Source organism: Maniola jurtina, chromosome 5, assembly GCF_905333055.1.
Source record: "Maniola jurtina chromosome 5, ilManJurt1.1, whole genome shotgun sequence".
NCBI classification, from domain to species: Eukaryota; Metazoa; Arthropoda; class Insecta; order Lepidoptera; family Nymphalidae; genus Maniola; species Maniola jurtina.
In genome coordinates this window covers 10564242-10584292 of record NC_060033.1, presented here as the reverse complement: position 1 = coordinate 10584292, position 20051 = coordinate 10564242, and the positions used below count along the sequence as shown (strand labels likewise).

The window sequence follows — 20051 nt, the reverse complement described above, 5'->3', positions numbered from 1 at the left end:
AACAAAAAATATGTTTGCATTTGAATTTTCACTACAAATAAAAGTAGTGAAAATGTCCTAATAATAATGTAAGTTGTAATCGTAAAAAATATCTAGTCTGCCTAATGAAAGCCAAAGCTAGTTGAAAAATTACCGAATTAACTAGAAATTAATTCCTAAATACGTTTATTTAAGGTATTCTGAACAAGTGGCAAAATATGCATAAGATGATTCAAAAGTAGGTAAAATTAAAGGTAAAAATATTTTTTCATTTAATTCCTAAAGTTAATACGTCTGTTCAAAAAAAAGTATTTCATGCCTATAATACAAGATTTAAAATTGGACTATGTAATCATGTAGTTTTTGATTAAATATATTTACAGAATTGACACCACGCGTATTCGCGCCACAATAAATTAGATTCCACATTTATTTAAAACTGTTATAGGTACTGAAAACCCACTCTAATACTTAAATGTAAATTTTGTAGAATTTTATTGAGCAAAAAAATATAGTATTAAATATGTACATTATGAGATTATAAAAATAAACGACATTTACTGCAATATTACCGCGCCAATTTATCAAAACGTTAAAAGAATCTCTCAGCTTGTATTAGACAGACTTTACAGCAACAGTAAAATCAATGTACACTTGGCTACATAATATTATGTCATTTTAATTTAAAAAAAAAAGAGCAACCACTGAGTTTCCTGTTCTCAGTAGGAACAAGAGCATTCCGATGCAGTGGTAAATTCACTTGACAAAAGCATTTTATCAAAGTTTGTTTGAATAAAAACTTTTCTAATCTATTCTATTGCAAATATACATTGTATTCTTATAGAAACTGACTCGCCCCTGCATTGTATGAATGGGCTCGAGGCTAAGCGTCGGCGCTCACCTGCAGAGTGGAAGCGCAACAGCCTTTGAATGATTAAAACTCAGCTTTATTTACTTTTAAAAGTAAATAATCCATACTAATATCATAAATGTGAAAGTGTATCTGTCTGCTGGCTTTTCACGGGCCATCAGCAGCTGATGTTAAACCGTTTTTGACGATTACATCTCAGCGAAGGACATAGGCTACTTTTTATCCCGGAAAATTAAGAGGTCCCACTGGATCTTAAAAACCTCAACCCACGTGGACGTCACGTACATCATCTATTTGGTACAAAGATAGCTTGAATCATGAGATGGGCATAGACTACTTTTTATGCCGATAAATCAGTTCCCATGGGATTTAAAAAAACCAAATCCACGCTGACGAAGTCACGGGGATCATCTAGTACTTAATAAGCAGTTTACTGCCCATAATTGGCAGTGTAAAAATGCTTGCGAGTAATCTAATAATGGACTAAGAGCCCGTGAAGGCCAGGCCTTCCTTATTTTAAAACAGCTGAAAGTTTATATGCGCATTGTCCCCAGCTCAGTGAGGAACGATCAGCGTGGCTTTGGCAGATAACAGGTAACTAGTCGGGCTTACATCGACTAAATACATGAGTATAGCTGGTACTTAAAAGGTAACAAAGGTGTATAAAATCTTTCGTCCAAAGTTTAAAGTGTAATTATTTATAATATCTTCAGAATAGTATTAGAAATCACGTCATGCATTGCCAGACATTTAGTATCGTGGCAACCCTATGCCAGATATCCTAACTTTAACAATTTATTAAAGTTTAAGGGTATCTGGTACCTCCCTTTGTTGGGTACAATGCGCAAAGAAACTTTCAGCTTTTATAAAATAACGAAGGTCTGGCCCTCACAGGCGCTTGCTCTATTATAATAATAGGTACTACACATTCTACGCGTAATATATTAAATTCCTCGCAAGTTATTATTAATTTTACTTAAATATAAGTAACAAGTTATTTAATTGTAATTCTCTTATCCCTTATCAACAATTTTTCAGTCGATTATCTACCATAATACTAACTACCTAATGTTTTTATTTTACCTAGTGATACAATTAATGATGACTTCCTCATACTTAAAACGTACGAAAGTGATTTCAGCAAACATACTATTGCGTGTCTCAGTGGACCAAATTAGCGGCAATTTTTTTTGCCCGTGATACAATTTTTTTGGCAAAGGCTCTGTTACCATTCTTCTAAAACTGGACTTATTATAATTTTTAACACGCGTTCTAAAGATTTTAGTACACATAAGCCCAACCCAATGCACTCTACTAACGTGAAGGTACAGAGCCACCTGGCATACATTTGCCGCATGTGACCAGGTGTCCTTCAAATCAAAAATACTATAAAACACCGATAGGCAAGGCTCAAACTAATTTAAAAAAGTGAAGATAAATTCACTTGAGTGTGACACGCATGCGCGTAGCGGCACAGACAGACAGATTTACGCACCTTTGGGCAAAACTAAACCTACGAGCATGCTTCAATTTATGGCATCCCGTTACCAGTTGTGAAAATAGAAACCGTTGTTACAAACATCTAAACATACTGCACAACTCGCATGCGCGTTTACACGTAGGCCGATCAACTCGGGCCAATGTGTGTCGGACGCATTAGAAATTAGCCAATATACACTAGGGATAGGATACCACAGTTGTAGTTTTTGTAAAAAATTAGCTTTTCACTTGTGCTGAACTTTTGAATCAATATAGTTATTGTGCGAGTATGGTTACACTCAGACACCGGGTTTTCTTCCCGGCCATGCCTCTTTGGCGTATTTCTTCTTTTTCGGCTCGCTCGATGGACCGGATTCTTCTGCCGCTGTCAAATAAAAAAAAATCAATTAAAAATTGTCACTAATTCTGTTTTACACCATCTCTAACTAAACTAGATCTAAATGGCCCTTTCACAATGCTCCCCGCGGAAAAGATTTAGACCTGTCAATTTAGAGATTTTATACCACAAGCGGTGATAGCGTAATCCGGGTATCTTTAAAACAAGAGTGAATAGGCATCTTTTAGGTAAACACGTCCCATCTTAGGCCACATCATCACTTTTCATCACACCTGATGAAAAGTGATGTTCACTTTTCATCAGGTGTGATTGTGGTCAAGCGCTTGACTATAATGAATAAAAAAAAGCCTAGTGATTGCTCTGCCTCCTCATCGGAGGTCCAGGGTTCGAATCCGAGCACGCACCTCTACCTTTTCGGTGTTATGTGCATGCAAACCTGCATACCTGAGAGTTCTGCATAATGTTCTCAAAGGTGTGTGAATCATCATATTAATTGTAGCATATACCCACTATTTACATTATAATAATATTATTATGTTGTTAAACCACAGAATAAGGCTTAAATTTATTAACACACAGTCAAGTTCATTTAAAATGATATTTCTAGATAATACACCCAAGTACAAACAAAGTAAGTACATACCAGTATGGGGCAAGGGAGGATGAATATTGAGATGAGGTTCCGGCCCCTCCAACTCCACGTCAGGTGCTGGATTCGGTAATGAAAGACCCAATCTGGAAGATATTAATAAAATAAAGGTTTATAAAACAAACAAGTGTCGTTTTCGATACGCCACATAGTTAGGAACAATGTCCACGGTTCATACTAGGTGTCGATAAGCGCAAATCCATATTCCATATACTACCAACATTATAAATGCGAAGTGGTGTTTGTTTGTCGTTCAATTACGTCGCGACGCAGGAACGGATCGATTTGATTTTTTACATGGTTATAGTTAAAGACTTGGAGAGTGATATAGGCTACTTTTTATCCCGGAACGTCGAAGAGTTCCCACGGCACTCGCACATCGGCTAGTAATATTACAAAAGCGAAAGTGTTTGTCTGCCTGCTAGATTTTCACGGCACATCTGTTTAACCGATCTAGCTAATATGTTTGGTGACAGACACAGGGTTTGACCTAGGCTATGGTTCACTTAAGTGAACTCTCCGCTCTGGTCGCGATATCCAGGGTAGGCGTAGGTTCGAATCCTGCCGATCCCGTAATTTTTGATGTGTATTTAAAATTATTTACAAACTAAATTATATTAGCAATTTTACTTACCTCGCTCCAATCAGACTTAAATGCGAGCTAGGCGCCGGCAGATCCGAGTATAGTGTGTTGCTTCTAGATATTTCCTGCAGTCGCAGCGAATGATGGTGTTGACCTGAAGCAATTTTATCATTTAGATAATATTCTATGATTGTATATTATGCTTTTGTAGGAGCATACTAGTAATAATTATTATTTAAACTTGTTTGAAGCCTCAAATTGATTGTATAATTTTAGAAAGCCCCACACATTGCGGCCTATAATATATGTCTAACTTTGACATCTATCGGTTCTCCGAGCACTAGTAACAATAGCATATTGGACCAAAAAAATTGAAGATTTTATCCATCTCAAAATCGCCCAAGCTTAACAAACTTTTTACTTCAAAAAGAGGTACATTATACTCACTTTCATCAGCACTCTGCAATTTTAGTTTCCTTGTGGACGCGTTAGCATTGGGTACTATGGTGGACCGCACGAGGTTTCTAAATCGGCCCACTGTGGGGTCAATATCCTCCGGGTTGATGATGTCCACCTCTTCATTGAACGACACGTTGCGTTTCTGTTTCTTTGCCACCCCGCCGGTCATTGAAGCTGATCGCTTAGTACCAGTTGGGGGCTGGGAAATAGAATCACACTAATAGGCAAAAGTTTGTATGTGGATGGTTGAGGGTGTGTGTGTGTGTGTGTGTGTTTGTTACTCTTTAATGCAAAAACTACTGGGCTGAAAAAGCTTATATACCTAACCCAGGCTGCTTTTTATCCCGGAAAATCAAGTTCCCGCGGGTTTAAAAAACCTATATCCACGCGGACGAGGTCGCGGGTATCATTTAGTTAAATATACAAAGACCTCTATGTAACACTACGCACAAGACGGGTCATTCCAAACATTTTTTGTGAGCTGCAAACTACTATTTATTAATATGGTAGATATTAATTTTCACAGCTTCATAGAACAGATTTTTTTTGAAATAGCCCTTCTTATGTACCCTCTATAAGTAGAAGTAAAATTAGAATCGCTTCAATGTAAAATTAGAATTCCAAAATAGATTCCATTGTACAAAAAACCTTAAGACTGCAACAGAGATAAATAAGCATACCTTCAAAACGTCGGTGCCATCATCAGTTGATATGCCCAACATTGAAATTCTTCTGTTGTGTGCTGTATTGAACTCCGTAAGATTCTGTAATAAAAAGCATATTATTTACTTGTAAGTAGTATTTAATACTAAAAGTACGCCTTTAAGTTCGCAATCGATGTCAAATATATATAATACCACTTTAGACCAGAAAAACAAACTGATTCTGAACTCACATGTAGATAGTGTACTTGAATAGGCTATTGTTATTAGAAAGTCAAGTAAATCTGAAGAATCTGTGTTCGTTTGGCGGAAAGTTTTGGTTTTAGTGCATTTTGGTTGACACTCTCCTTTATAGACTCTCAGTAATCCTTAGTCCTTATCACATAAGAGAGAGAAATAAGAGTTTACGCGATAAAATAGATATTTAATTATTTTAGACTGCAAAACTGTACGAACTGAATTGCACTTTATTGCATTGTAATCTGCAACAATATTCTCACACGCTTTTTTAAAAATTAAAATTTGGCGGCGACCACAATAGATCAGATGGTCGACGTGATACAAGAATCTAAGAAACGCATGCTATCTCGCTCATAATTCGCGCGTACAAAACTTGGCCCGTAGGCAACAACCAATAGCGGATAGATGCGCGCTATGATTGGCTGAGTCAACCAAAAATAAGATTTTTGCGCAGGTACATTGGTGCAACTTATAAAAGTAACATGAAGTGAAGCAAAAAGAACTGCAGTTTTTCTGGTTACTTACATCTAATTCAGTCTGTGTTTCGGGCAACCCGAGCAAGGCGCCTTCTGTTTCAGTGTTGGGTAACTCTTCCATAATACCCCGAGCATTGCCTGTTGGTCTCTCTCTGGTCAAAACAAAGTTTTATGATCAACTTGTTGATGCTAGCAACTTCATCCACATGAATTTAGATTTTTTTAAAAATGTAATTCTTATTTTTTGGGAATTTTTTTGCAATAATAATATGGGTATGCAAAAGTCTATTTATTAATTAGCTTTTTCTTCTATCATACCAGAATCGGTGCAATGATCAACATGATTTTTAGCATGGATAAACAAGTAGGTAGTTAAAGATCTGGAGTAACAAGTTACTTTTTATCAAAGAAAATCAAAGAGAATTTTTAAAAATTTAAATTCTTGCAAATTTTCAGGCTAGTTTGTGTCAGTAGGTACCCATAATAATATTCCATTCACACTAATATAACAAATGCAAAAATGTATATCTGTCTATCAGTAAACTTTCCAGAACTTCATGAACCAATCTTAATTAATTGGCACAGAGATAGCTTGCATCCCATAGGATATAATTCAGTAAAATGAGTACTTTTTATCCTGAGAAATCAAGTTACCCAAATCCTATGGAATTAAAAAATTAAATCCACACTGAAAAAGTCCCAGGCAAATGATAGAACCAACTAGGAACCTGAACTGTTTACAGCAATATGAGACTTTAATATTTGTTAAACTGTTTGTTACTCTAAGCCATTACCCAGAAAAAACCTAGTTTCTTATAATGGCTAAAGCCTAGTTTAAAACAAGTGTTATAGAAACTTTAACAAATAAAAAAAAAAAATTAAACAGAATATTTTGATCTTTAAAAATGTTTTTCCCAACCCTGGCCTGTACGCATCTAGATAACAAAGAGTTCTTTGTGCAAGTTGATCAGGCTTTCATTTTTTCATGATGACATATCAGAAACAGACTGCGTTGATTAAAATAGCATTTGAATTAAATATTACCTACCTGATAATATAATTCCTTGTGGAAGCTCCAAAGTGAAAAGTGGAATCAATTGGCAACTGTGTTGGCTTATGGGCCTCCAGTCTCATGTTGCCAATATATGTACCATGAGCTGAAATTTTATTAGAATATGCTACTAAAAATGGACATTACAATAACTACAATTATTATAAAGCTGGTAGGTAATGCATTGGTGATTGCTCTAGTGCTGCAAATGATCATGGGCAATGGTAATAGCTTAATATAAAGTAGTTGGCCCGCTATTTATATTTAAAAAAATGCATTAGTAGTTTCTCTAGTGTTACAAAATGTTCCTGGGCAGCAATAATCACTTCACATCAAGTGACCCACCAGCTCATTGCTTAATATTTATATATTTTTTAAATAAATGTTTTGAATATAAATTGGGACCTATCAGAATGCAATAGTACATTATATCCATAAACATCATACTCACTGCTTCCCAAATCAACCAAGAAAGCCCTGTACAAGTTTTTATGGTACACAAATGCAGCGTGCACTCTGGAACAGCTTGCATGATCTATACAGAAGTCATTCATCTGTGGGTTGCGACCAAACAGGTAGCATTTCTTCTCATCTATCATCAGTTTTTGTATCAATTTGTCACCTTTTAGCACATCTAAGTGAAGCCCAGTTGGTGGTTTTCCAGCCCTTTTAGATGAAAAACGGTCCATATTATATTCAATATTAATATATAAGAACTAGATGATGCCCACAACTTAGTCCACGTCAATATTTTTAAAAATCTACGGGAACTCTTCGAATTTCTGGGATATAAAGTAGCTGTAGATTATCTTAGTAACAGAAGACTCGTGCAGTTTAGTATTAATAATATAATACAAGGCTTATTGTAAATTGTATTTGTGAAAAGAGCAACCGCCAGGTTCATTCTAGTTCTTCTCGGTATGGTGGGTATTCTGAACCAGTGGTAGGTACATTTACTTGCAGATTTGAAAGCACTTTTTAAAGTTTATTTGAATAAAACATTAAGTTTAAATATAACTTGAAAACTTTTTAATATATTATTATCGTTTATAGAGAATGCTTGGAGTGGGATGGCGGCATGGTAAACTTTAATTAAGTGTATAAAACATACCAGTTCGGCACCTCGTAATGATTTGCCATCTTTGAGTTTGTATAGATAATAGGAGTAGGTATTAGTTTGCAATAAAGTTGTAATATTTAGTCCCATAACCCATTATTTAACGTTAAAATACCCAAACCGGGGCACCTATAAAAAAATCATCTTTGATCTTTCATAATTGTCAAACATCATTTTTTTGACTGGTTGTACGGCTCTGGGTTCTATCCGTTTTCAGCTTTCTCCAACACCTTTTTTTTAACTGATTTTACGTCTCTGGATTCTAGACTTTCGTAGCCTTGTCAAATCCGACCACAGACCCGGGTTTCCAACTCAGACGAAGAATCAAGGTGGAGACGCGTAAATCCGAAAGGGACAGAACAATCCAATTTTTACCATTTCGGTACTGAACCCTAAAAAAGCAGCTTTGAGTTCGCTAGTCATATAGAATATTCTATTAATATTCTATAATAGGAAATACCTACATATATTTCAAAATGAAGCTTTTCAAATAAATGGGGAGAGAAATAGCAGCTGTAATAATCCCCATAGCTCGAACCTCACCTTCCGCTACTTAGAAATTAAATTAATATATGCATTACATAGATTTTACTTTTATTATTTATTTATATTATTAAGTATATTATGCTTAAATAAGTACAATAAGGGCCGGGGCACATATGGCGAAGCGCAGCGCAGAGCATTTTTCACAGTCAAATATTCAGTCGACATTATCCTCATTGAAATAATAATATCTGAAATCAATATTGTGCATCCGTGCGGATACTCGCGCATCCACGCGCAGTCCCGCGCGTGCTCGCGCATTATCTGGTACAAATTCACGCGATTATAAAAATTCGCGGGTATGCTCTGCGCTGCGCTCCGCCATATGTGCGCCGGCCTAAAATCTGCTAGAGAATAATTTATTACAGCTTGACATATTTTTAGTGTTTACTACAAAATACGGTAAAGTTTCTATATCACATGAAGATGTTAGTAACAGAGTGCAAGTTAAGATTTTTAAACAATAATTTTACACAGAGAATCACATTTTTACTTCATCTTCCACTTAACTTCAGAAACAGTCTGTAAAATACAATGTTCAGAAGGAAAACACGTTGACAGCGTTCCTTCTAGGACGCGCGCTGCTACGGTCACCCCATCCCCACCACGGGCGCTGTGTGTGTCAGAAAAAGTGGTGGTAGGAGTGTGTGTGCGAATGTCACATGCGGCGGCGCTTCGCAGGGGTGGTCGCCGGCGGCGTCGACGTGTTCGCCCTCCGGCGCCCGCGCCGCGCGCTGCTGTCGTCATCAATTAGTGGAGAATCCCAGGCTGAAATATTATACAGATAATGTTCATTTCAAGAATGCCCCATCTTGATCATGCCTACAAAGAACACGAGTCACTCCCTGCACGCTCTCTTTTAGTAAAATATTTTTTAATTTGTGCGTTTTTACTTTTTATTCTTGTAGGGCTTACAAGGAAGGACTTTCGATGTAAAGGCACCAGGGTAATGATTTACGTTTCCATGTACAGTAGGAGGCAGTAATGCCTTGAAACACGTAGGGTTTGTTTCGCTAACTCCCTTTCCAAACCCGTGTTCAATTTAAGGCACGCGTCCTCCAATCGCGCACGGGTTTGCAACACCAACTGTGTAGAACTTAGTCCTCCAATTGCGCATTTAATAATAATATATTCTATATACTATATTGGCCAAAATCTATGTTAGGTTAGTACATAAATATCCATTAGGTTATCTATAAGGTAATTAATGTTTTATTATTTATTATTTAGAATAGTTTTATGATATGATTTTACTAACTCTTAAAAATTAATTACATTGAAATAAAAATAATTTACCTGCAACTGAACTAACTTTTGATTTAGCAGGCTTGTCCCTTTGTGATATAGATTTTCTGCCACTTGAATTGTCTCTGGGTCCTGAAGCATTGGAGTCTCTTGAATCTCTCCTCCGATCTAAGATATACAAAATAGATATAAAATAGAGATAATAAAAACAGCTAGCAACTAGCTTTTTAGAGTTCTGTACCTACCCAAAGGGTAAAAACGGAGTCCTATTAATGTTAGTGTGCTGTATGTCTGTCCGTCCTTCCGTCTGTCCGAAAGCATGTCACAGGTCTCTAGCTTGAGTTACAAAGCTGAAATTTTGGTATTTGGTGTATGGTTAACCCAGAACCGAATATTGAATTAAAAATTCAATTCAATTATTTTTGGGTTTATTAAAACTGCCATACCCCTCCCAAGTGAGCCTGCATCCATCTGCATCATCACTTACCACCGGGTGAGTGATATTATAAATGTGAAAGTGTGTCCTATCTGTTACCATTTTTCAGTTCAACTGCTGAACCAATTATTGTAATTTGGTAGACTACAGAGATAGATACATAGGTAGCCTTATTTATATAAGGCTACTATAAGGCTTCTAAGTAAGAGCTAAGATCTAAAAAAATCAACCAACCAACCAATCACAAATGAAACTATATTTTTGAATTGAGTTTCGAATGTCTTGTGAAAACATGTTTGTGATTGGTTGGTGACTCAAAATGGTTCACGACCACTGAGATTTTTATCTCTGTCATTTGTATGGGATTTCATAACAGAGAGAGAGAAGTACAGAGACAAATAAATCCAACATATTATTTACTAACTCACCATATTCTTTTTCAGATTTAATACTGGGTGTGTCTGTTGAAGCGTGTGAGCTTCCGCTTTCTTTTCTTGTCTTTGTAGCAAGGGCACTTATACTATCTTTGCGACCTATTTGTATAACATAAAGGAGTTATTAAGAATATAATGAGAATATTACAATTTACTGGTTACTTAATTGGTTTTATGTAAAAACGTAAAGTTTTTTGCACAAGTAATGAGGGTTGACTGAAAAACTGTCCTGCAGTTGACACCCCCACCATCAAGCTGCTGGGCAAGTTCTCGGTTAGAGGTCTTCTTGTGAGGCTAATAATTGTACTACAGATTAATCAAAAGAGTTAATAATTAATATATAAAAGGCCCCTGGTATATTAACTTATGTGAAAGTCATTATTTAAACAATTTATATTAATTTGTCAGTTATCATAATAAATGAACCAAAGCAAACTCAAACTCAAAATATTTTTTTCAAAATATTGTACACCTTTTGATGGCAGAATTATTAGATTTGTAAGATGATAAAGTGGTAATAATTAATTACGTATAGTTAAAACTAAAGCTATGAGAGTTCCAAACTCCCCCAGATTTGAGAAGAGCCCACAACAAACTCAGACAGGTATTCTTTTATTATAACCACTTCAAAAATCCCTTGAGTTATTAGCAATTATCACTGTGTTCATCAACAGACACTATATTGTATCCACTGTTGGTCATAGACCTCTTTTAAGTAGCACCAAAGTTGCCTACCCTCAGCCTTTCATATCCAATCAATGCCAGCTACTTTCCAGATGTCATTGCTCTGCTTAGCCAGGTGGTGCCCTATACCCTGTTTGCCAAAACCTAGTCTCTATTTGAGAACCTACCAGCTTCCAGGTTGTTGTTTCTCTGACAAACATGACCAGCCTACTGCTACTTTAATATGCCTTGAGCAAACAAACTATAAAATGAAGAAATACCTTTCAGGGAGTTGTCCTTTGATGTTGTACCTCTTGAATTGCTTCTGGAACTGGATGTTTTTGGTGATGGGCTTCTACCATCTAAAAAGGGGTTAATTTATTTATTATTAACGAAAGGTCTGAGTCCTTCCTCAGATGACAAAAATTATATTTGACTGCAGATGACAATGGTCAACAGTTGAGTAGTAAAGTAATCTCTATGGAGATTGGTCACCATGGCCGAAATTTAGTGGAGAGGACATAATAATTAATACTATAGTTTGGTGTTCTTTAAAAATAAAAACAGAGACATGACAACCAAGAAAAAGAATTTGTTTCTAATGATAAAAGTTTGATAAGTAAGATTCCAGAAGTACCTTGCCTCTTGCAGATAGTCTGCACATATTTTGTAACCTGAAGTTGCAAGCACCCACCTGCACCCACTAGTAAATTATGTTTAGCCTATGTGTTACAACTTTATGCCATAATGACTGAACCAAATTAGCTGTTTGGAATGGAGATAGCTCAAACCTTGAATTAACACATAGGCCTGGAAAATCAGTGTCCCAATGGGATTCTTAATCTAAATCCAAATGGATGAAGTTGCAAGCATCTTAGTATAGTGTTAAATATCAAAACAAATAATGTTGTTTTTGTTCATTCAGTCTGCTCGGGACATGCAAATATTTATTTTAAGCCTATGACCATACAGCTTATTCAAATGTGTAAAAATTCTTTAAATACCAATAAAATTCCCTAACCTTCACTATCGTCTCCAAGGATAACATCTTTGCATTTCTGTTTCATCAGCGCACCAAAATCGTTTTCCGGCAAACTAAAAGCGGTCTCATGATTCGGGAATGGTATTGGCTCAGTATCATCCAGCATAGTCATATCATACAAGGTGTCCAGATGTCTCCATATATCGTGTGTGGATATCTCCTTAGTTATAGAATTGGACAGCTTCTCCCAAATGCAAGCCATTTGAAAGTGTTTGTTTATACCGACCGGCTTGTGGTTCGCCATCGCGTAAAATAATTGGATCTCCATATCGACATCCCATTCTATCGTATCCGCGGTTTTCACATCTGGTTCTTCTTCGCTAGACACCATGCTGCACTTTCAGTTTTTGGTCTAAATTGATTGTCTGTTCGATTTAAAATATAATTTAATTCCAAACCTTTTTCCAAACCAAGCACAAGACAAATTGTCATCGACCAGAAATTAGAATAAATAAGCAACGTACTACGTAATATAACGTAGTGATTACATACTCTTTGTAAATAAGCAAAGAGTATATATTATATAATCACTACGTTTTACTTAATACATATAACTTCAAACTGGACTTCGTCTGTGTTGGTGTTAGCTGGCGGGCGTGCTCTGCCTTTTTGGAGTGTTTTTTTTTGTTAAAGCTGACTGGATCAAGCGCTTTAGGGGGGTGCCGTACGTATGCCGGCGAGCGCCGGCACAGACGGGGTCCATACTTGTATAGTTTAACTAACTTGTTACAAATAACTACAAACTTGACATTAGCTAATCTTTGTAAAGCCAGACGAAAGAGAAAAAAAAACTACAAACTTAACATTGGGCTCATTGGCTAATCTTTGTAAAGCCAGATAAAAATGAATTGTCAACATGTCAATTTTTAGTCTGTGATTGTCAATATCAGTCATTAAATCATGAAATCAAGAGTGATCAAGATTGTCAAGACTCAAAAGCTTGATTTAAGAAGATTGTCAAATGCAGCGTTGCCAGAATGTTACTTTTGTAACATTTTACGTTACTTTTGACCCCCTCATGTTTCCTCCATGTTACACGACTCAAAATGTTACTTTACGTTACTTTTAGGACTTCATAAAAATATTCAAATTTTTCCCAGCAAACCAAAAATAATCGTGAAACGGAACGCATCCAAAACAGTTTTTGTTTGTCGTAATTGACCCATTTGTTAGTTTATTTCACTTTCTCTAAGTTATTGGTCTAAGTTCACTTTGTTTTGTAATTACTCTGTGATTAAAAAAGTGTTTTGTTTGTTTTTCTCTGTGACTCAACTTTGTTTTGGATAATATTTAATAAAGTTATTCGTTGCGGGGTAGTGATATTGTAGTTATGTATCTAAGTACAAAAAAAAATTGTAACTTTATTTCGTCAAAATTCGAAAGTGATTGGTTTGTTCGTTATCCTTATCGACTGTGTATATGTGTTGCTAACACTACTTGCTTGGTAAGTAAATGTTGTATACAATGTAGTTTTAAGTAAATAAGTAAGTAGTTAACTAATTAGGGAATCAGTATAATGCAAAAACAAAGTCATAGTATTTGCAACTGAAAGCAGTTCGTTTTTGTATTGACTGTCATCTTATTATTAAGTCACATTAGTTTCCAGAAGTTCATTTAGCTATTTACTACTTAGTTTTTGTTGTAGGTAACTTCGGTTTTCTTTACAGGAATGAGAGCGAGCTGAGTAGATACCGGCCGGCGTAACTTAAAATTTGAGTTTTGCTATCGAATCTATCGATCTCTTTGCTGAGACCAAGGTAAGTAGTTAGGTACCTACCTAGTATTGTTCAGTTAACAAAACGAATTTGAAATTCCCGCGTAATTTTCTTCACTGCGTACCTACCTAGTGCGTTTTTTTTTTATTCTCTCGTCTGGCTTTACAAAGATAAGCCAATGTCAAGTTTGTAGATATTTTCAAGTTAGGGAAACTATATAAGTAAGGACTTCGTCTGTGCCGGCGCTCGCCGACATACGCACGGCGCCCTTTTAGAGCGCTTCCCAGTTAGTTCCAGCATGGTTCTAGCACCAAAAACGCCAGTGAAACACAAAAACCAGCCACTTTAAACAAAACAAAAAAACGCTCCAAAAAGGCACCACACGCGCGCCATGAAACGCTACACAGAGAAAGTCCACCTAGTGCGTAGCCCTCAAACTCAAACAGTCCTGTGTTGCCAGATCGCCCGATATAAGACGATTTTAATCTTTTTAACCCCCGATCCAAAAAGAGGGGTGTTATAAGTTTGACGTGTGTATCTGTGTATCTGTCTATGGCATCGTAGCTCTCAAACTAATGAACCGATTTTAATTTAGTTTTTTTGTTTGAAAGGTGGCTTGATGGAGAGTGTTCTTAGCTATAATCAAAGAAAATCGGTTCAGCTGTTTGAAAGTCATCAGCTCTTTTCTAGTTAATGTAACCTTCACTTGTTGGGGTGATATAAATTTTTAATTTACACTTGTAATAAAAATTGATTACCTAACAAAATAAGTTATAGCTATTCAAAGATATTTTTAGATCCGTTGGTATATTATTATTTTACATATTGATTTGTTTTTCTTTTTCAGGATCAGCAGTCAATTTATTCAATCAACAATTATTATTACGATTCTTTTTAAGCTTAACTAATGGGACAAGAAAACTGTTTAAATTTTTGTATAATAAAGTGCCATATTAACCTGTGTACCTTATTACTTTTATTTTCCACGAAAAATAAGGAAATGTTACTTTTCTCGTGAAAATGTTACATTTTGAGATGTCTCGTGTTACAATTGACTATCTGCCACTGGCAACACTGGTCAAATGTCAACAATCAACATTTCAATTTTCAACAATTGGTCAACAACATCTCGTCGGAACGTTGCCTTCTATTTTCTATTATTTATTTTTCTTTGTGAATTTGGTCGATGATATTCTTTAGTAGACGTACAACAATCCAAATCGCTTGCACTAGATATTATTTAATTTGAAACTATGGGCGTAGACGTAGAAACTCTATCACCCGGAAATGGTAATCGATTAGGTACGTGAGTGTAACGGTAAAAAGTTATTAAATTGGTCTAAATCAGTTTTTCTTTAGGTTTCACCTACCCAAAACCCGGCCAAACGGTGGTGGTTCACTATACAGGAACTCTACAAAATGGGAAAAAATTCGATTCCTCCAGAGATCGTGGACAGCCCTTTAAGTTTACATTAGGAAAAGGAGATGTTATTAAAGGATGGGATCAAGGTTTAGGAAAGGTTTGTTTTTATCCGACCTTTGCTCATACTTTTCTTAAAATTATAAAGATATTTTAGAAAATTATACTTACCTAAAAAACCATTTTTGGCTACAGATGTCAGTAGGTGAGCGAGCAAGACTAACATGTTCACCCGACTTTGCATATGGATCTCGAGGTCATCCTGGCGTAATTCCACCAAATGCCACCTTAATTTTTGATGTTGAACTCTTAAGAGTGGAATAATTCCACCTTGCCATAATGATTAATTAGCCTTAATGAAAATATATGTAAACCTTAAAGCATTTTGTTGGTATTTTCATCCTGGTGCATGGTTAAACCACAACACACAACTTTAGCTGCTTGATTTAGTTATTTATGGTGATATGATAAGGTTCACAGATATTTTAATAATTTATATGTTATAGTTTATAATTACTCCATAGTGATATTATTTTCATGAATTATTATTATTTAGCATTTCTTATTATACAGCATTATTTAGGTTTGTGACTTAAGATTGTTTTAAAGTTTATCATTGTTAATTTTTTTATGAACTCAATAAAACAGCAGATAACTATAGTGAACTTAATCTTAATTCGATATACTTAAATCTGATTTTTTTATCATGGCATGTATAAAACAAGCCAAAATCTTCAGCTTTTATTTTTATGTGATTTCTTATTACAAAATTTGCATTGTTTACTCAGGTATTTTTTCAACAATTTGCAGGATAAATCAAAAACTATTAACTATAAAAATTAATTAAGTCTAACCTGCCTGCCAAATTTCATGATTGTAGGTCAACAGGTAGTACCCTTTAGGTTTTCTTGGCAGACACAACAGATGGACGGACAGACAGACGGACAGATAGACAACAAAGTGATCCTATAAGGGTTCCATTTTTCCTTTTGAGGTACAGAACCCTAAAAAAAATCAAAGAATTTCATTAAGTAGTATTATTTTAGAATGGTTTCTTCAATCTTCAGTAAAATTGCACTAAATGATGCCTAGGACTTCGTCCAGATGGATTTAGTTTTTTTAAAAAACATTGTGTGAACTCTCTGATCTTCCTAGATAAAAGTACCTAGCCTATTCTGTCTCCAGGATCAAGCTTGCTCTGAATCAATTTCGTTTAAATTAAGTTTTCGTTTAAGCAAATGAGCTTTGAAAAGGTGGTAGATAGACTGACACATTTTCACATAAAATATTAGAATGGATTATCTGTTAGGGATGTGCATAAGAATATTGCTTTTTAACAAATTGTCATGGAATGGAACTAAATGCATTTAACAGGGCTCTCTCCGTCACTCGTTTCATACAATCGTAGTTCCAATTTCATTTGAATATTAAGCAACCAAAGTCCATGAAATTTTGCAGACATATTCTAGAAACTAATATCTGTGTCTGTGGTGTTTTAGATTTTTCTAAAAATATGTAGTTTTAAAATTACAGGGGCTCAAAGATTTGTATGAAAATTTTTAAGACCGCGTAACTTTGAAACCGAATATTTTAACAGAAATCTGGAAAACCACAGACATAGATATTAGTTTCTAGAATATGTCTGCAAAATTTCATGGACTTTGGTTGCTTAATATTCAAATGAAATTGGAACTATGATTGTATGAAACGAGTGACGGAGAGAGCCCTCTTAATAATCATTGTTATTTAATCTGTTGTCTATTCTATAGGGCAACATCTTCATAATATAGTCTTCATTCATGACATTTTTCTTGGCAAAGGTGATGACCACTTTTATTAGTTAAAATAACTAAAAACTATTACTTTAAATTTTGTAATTTTGCATTAACTAAGCGAAGGAAATATGATACCTATTATGTTAATGGTTATGTAGTTTGATTTACAAATGAAATATTATATTTATCTAAAATAAAGTATTAAAATACCTATAATAATATGTTCTCAGAAGATGGATGAACCATAATAAATAAAATATTAAAAATCAATAAAAAAAATCTAGTTTAATATTAAACTTGGGTTGTAATTCATCAAAGGCACAACAGTATTCTTAGTAAATGGAGTACGGCACAAAGGGCAGCTCTCCAAAGCTCCGTAACAACATTGCATACAAAATAAGTGGCCACACTGTAACACACAAGGTTGGACTATCTCTTCCAAACATGCAATACATGATTTACTGCTGTCAACTTCATTAGGAAAGTCTGACATCTCATCCATGTGCTTTTTAGCTTGGTAAAAACTTTGTCCACATGATATAAGAGCATGTAACAAAGTAACTATGCCCAACAAACGTAAATGAGCATAATATGCTGCTGCCGCTGGCCGAACATGTACATAATTTATGCCCATAACTGTTTTACCAATTTGCAAAGGACCTCCACTTATGTATGACAATGCCCGATGTATACTTTCAATTTGTGGGAGTACAATATTAAGTGTTTTTAATACAACCAGTATTAGATTCTGAGCTTGTGGTCTCAATGATGAATTTTGTAAGATTTGCTTTTCCATGTGGACAAGTAATCTCCTTGTAAAGTTTTCTCCGAATGCTGACAGTAAAATACTAAAAAGACGACTGCTATATGAAGGTAGTTTGTGATATGTCTCATCAACTTGAATTATTCCAGAATATTCTTCTCCCAAAGTTTGCAAGTCCTTGAGCGTTGTGAAGGATTTGTACAGTAATGAAGACACTGGAATAGCTTTAGATGCATGATATGAGGGGATAAGTCTGGCTAAGGAACTGGCAAGTTGTTTCTCGTAGAGATCATCTTTTTGAAACGCACGTAGAATTTCAGCCGGCTGTGCCGCTGGTAAAGCCATATTTGTTAAGATGTAACCTTTAATATTACATTAAAGATGATTTTTTGGAGTTTATTCACATTAAACACACATGCTTATACAAATTTGCAAATTCTGATTTTTCCCGTTTTGTTATGATCACTAGTTTTATTGATCATGAATCATGATTCATGATATTGCTTTTTGTTCACTTCACAGTTACTTCACAGAATTTTCGATTCTAGTGTTTTCAGAGCTGGAGTGTTTTGGGTACCATTCTATTATTATTTTCAGGTGTTATGATTTTTTTTCAAACAAGACAGCAAAGCAAGACAGATAGTCCACACCATAAAGCTAAACACCACACCAATTTCTCTATTAATCTGTGGCAACTGGCACAACACAGATTAGGTACCTATTAGATGGTGGTAGCCATAGTGTAGGTATTGATTAATCTATTTATTAGCATTGTACCTCTGTGGTTATACGTAAGTAATCCGGGGATCCAGGGCCGTAAAAAAAAAAATAGGGCTACCACTTGTTTTCAGAGACATGCTACCTAAACTAGATTGTGCACTGAGACACCAAAAACGAGCCTATTGAGATAGCGCTAAATTGGATTGTGTCCCTTTCTATTAGGGTGACAACACGATTTGATAATGTAAGACATTTGACGGATTATAGGAGAGGATGAATCATCATGATAACCCATCGCCGCCCACTACTGAGCACGGGTCTCTTCTCAGAATGATAAAGGTTTAGGCCATAGTCTGCCGCGCTGTAGTTATAAAAGTAGAGAAATTCAATTTTTTTTGTTCTGCGAAAAAGTACCAGTCATGTTAAGTATGGGTACCTATAATATAGGTAAGTAAAATTATTTTGTATAATCTGATGCATGTGTTTAGGTCCTAAACAGTTTTCGGAAGTTCGTAAGCAAGGCATACTTTTGGGAAAATTGATGGTACAGCGTTTCTTTTTAAAAAAAATTTAGTGCACACGAAGCCGTAGCAAAATCTTCCGCTTTAAAAAGCATTCCGCAAACTGCCGATTATTTGGTGATATTTCCTGGAACGACAGCGATCCATTTTTGCCTTAAGTCTTCATTTTTGGGAAATCTATCGTAAACATAAAAAAACACTTCCATTAAACAATCAAATTATGGTTACCTTACTACTTCTGTATAGTATAGTACAGAATGTTCGCCATATTGTTTTGCTTGACACCCAGTGTTGTCATCCTATTAATTTAAAAAAATATTTATAATACTTTTTAAACTAAATGATATTTTAATGACATTATAAAATAAAGATAACGGTATTAAAAATTACTGCGAAAACAAAAGAAAGTAATCTTGTTGTTTGAAATTAAATAAACAATGAATAAGAACTTTGTGAGCTACATCATAATTCGTACCATAGAAAATATTTTTTTATGCTTGCAATCCATTAGACAGTGACACAATCCAATTTATAGACCTCTCGCTCGGCTCGTTTTTCCGCTTAGCATAATTGTATTAGAAATTGGACTTTATGCTAATGCAACAGAGTTTATTTTTGCAGGGAATTAAATCTGAAGTGCACAATCATGTTTAGGTAGCACATCTCTGCTTGTTTTACCCCAAATTACCTACTTGGCAAATGGATTTCGTCTGTGTTGGTGTTAGCTGGCGGGCGTGCTCTACCCTTTTGGAGCGTTTTTTTTTTTGTTAAAACTGACTGGAAAGCGCTCTAAAGGGGTACCGTGCGTATGTCGGCGAGTGCCGGCACTGACGGGGTCCATACTTGTGTA

At 35.3% G+C, this 20051-nt stretch overlaps 4 protein-coding genes across 4 annotated transcripts; 1 reads left to right on the top strand and 3 right to left on the bottom strand.

Annotated features, from left to right (window-relative positions):
* Positions 1-1552: 1552 nt before the first annotated feature.
* On the bottom strand, positions 1553-8074 carry LOC123865252 (nuclear inhibitor of protein phosphatase 1). Its single transcript, XM_045906201.1, has 9 exons — positions 7919-8074; positions 7259-7473; positions 6805-6913; positions 5806-5908; positions 5059-5142; positions 4367-4577; positions 3971-4073; positions 3331-3422; positions 1553-2714 (listed from the first exon to the last, which is right to left on the bottom strand). Exons 1-9 carry the CDS (start codon positions 7945-7947, stop codon positions 2629-2631), a joined length of 1032 nt encoding a protein of 343 aa, XP_045762157.1. The 5' UTR covers positions 7948-8074; the 3' UTR covers positions 1553-2628.
* Positions 8075-8810: 736 nt separating this feature from the next.
* On the bottom strand, positions 8811-12767 carry LOC123865258 (MRG/MORF4L-binding protein). Its single transcript, XM_045906209.1, has 5 exons — positions 12267-12767; positions 11527-11607; positions 10577-10681; positions 9764-9880; positions 8811-9235 (listed from the first exon to the last, which is right to left on the bottom strand). Exons 1-5 carry the CDS (start codon positions 12616-12618, stop codon positions 9126-9128), a joined length of 765 nt encoding a protein of 254 aa, XP_045762165.1. The 5' UTR covers positions 12619-12767; the 3' UTR covers positions 8811-9125.
* Positions 12768-15094: 2327 nt separating this feature from the next.
* On the top strand, positions 15095-16082 carry LOC123865266 (peptidyl-prolyl cis-trans isomerase FKBP1A-like). Its single transcript, XM_045906220.1, has 3 exons — positions 15095-15292; positions 15362-15522; positions 15618-16082. Exons 1-3 carry the CDS (start codon positions 15256-15258, stop codon positions 15744-15746), a joined length of 327 nt encoding a protein of 108 aa, XP_045762176.1. The 5' UTR covers positions 15095-15255; the 3' UTR covers positions 15747-16082.
* A 1380-nt stretch (positions 16083-17462) lies between these two features.
* Positions 17463-18686, bottom strand: LOC123865256 (peroxisome biogenesis factor 10-like). The gene is made up of 2 exons (XM_045906207.1): positions 18568-18686; positions 17463-18404 (listed from the first exon to the last, which is right to left on the bottom strand). The coding sequence occupies exon 2, from the start codon at positions 18303-18305 to the stop codon at positions 17478-17480; it is 828 nt and encodes a 275-aa protein (XP_045762163.1). The 5' UTR covers positions 18306-18404; positions 18568-18686; the 3' UTR covers positions 17463-17477.
* Positions 18687-20051: the final 1365 nt, after the last annotated feature.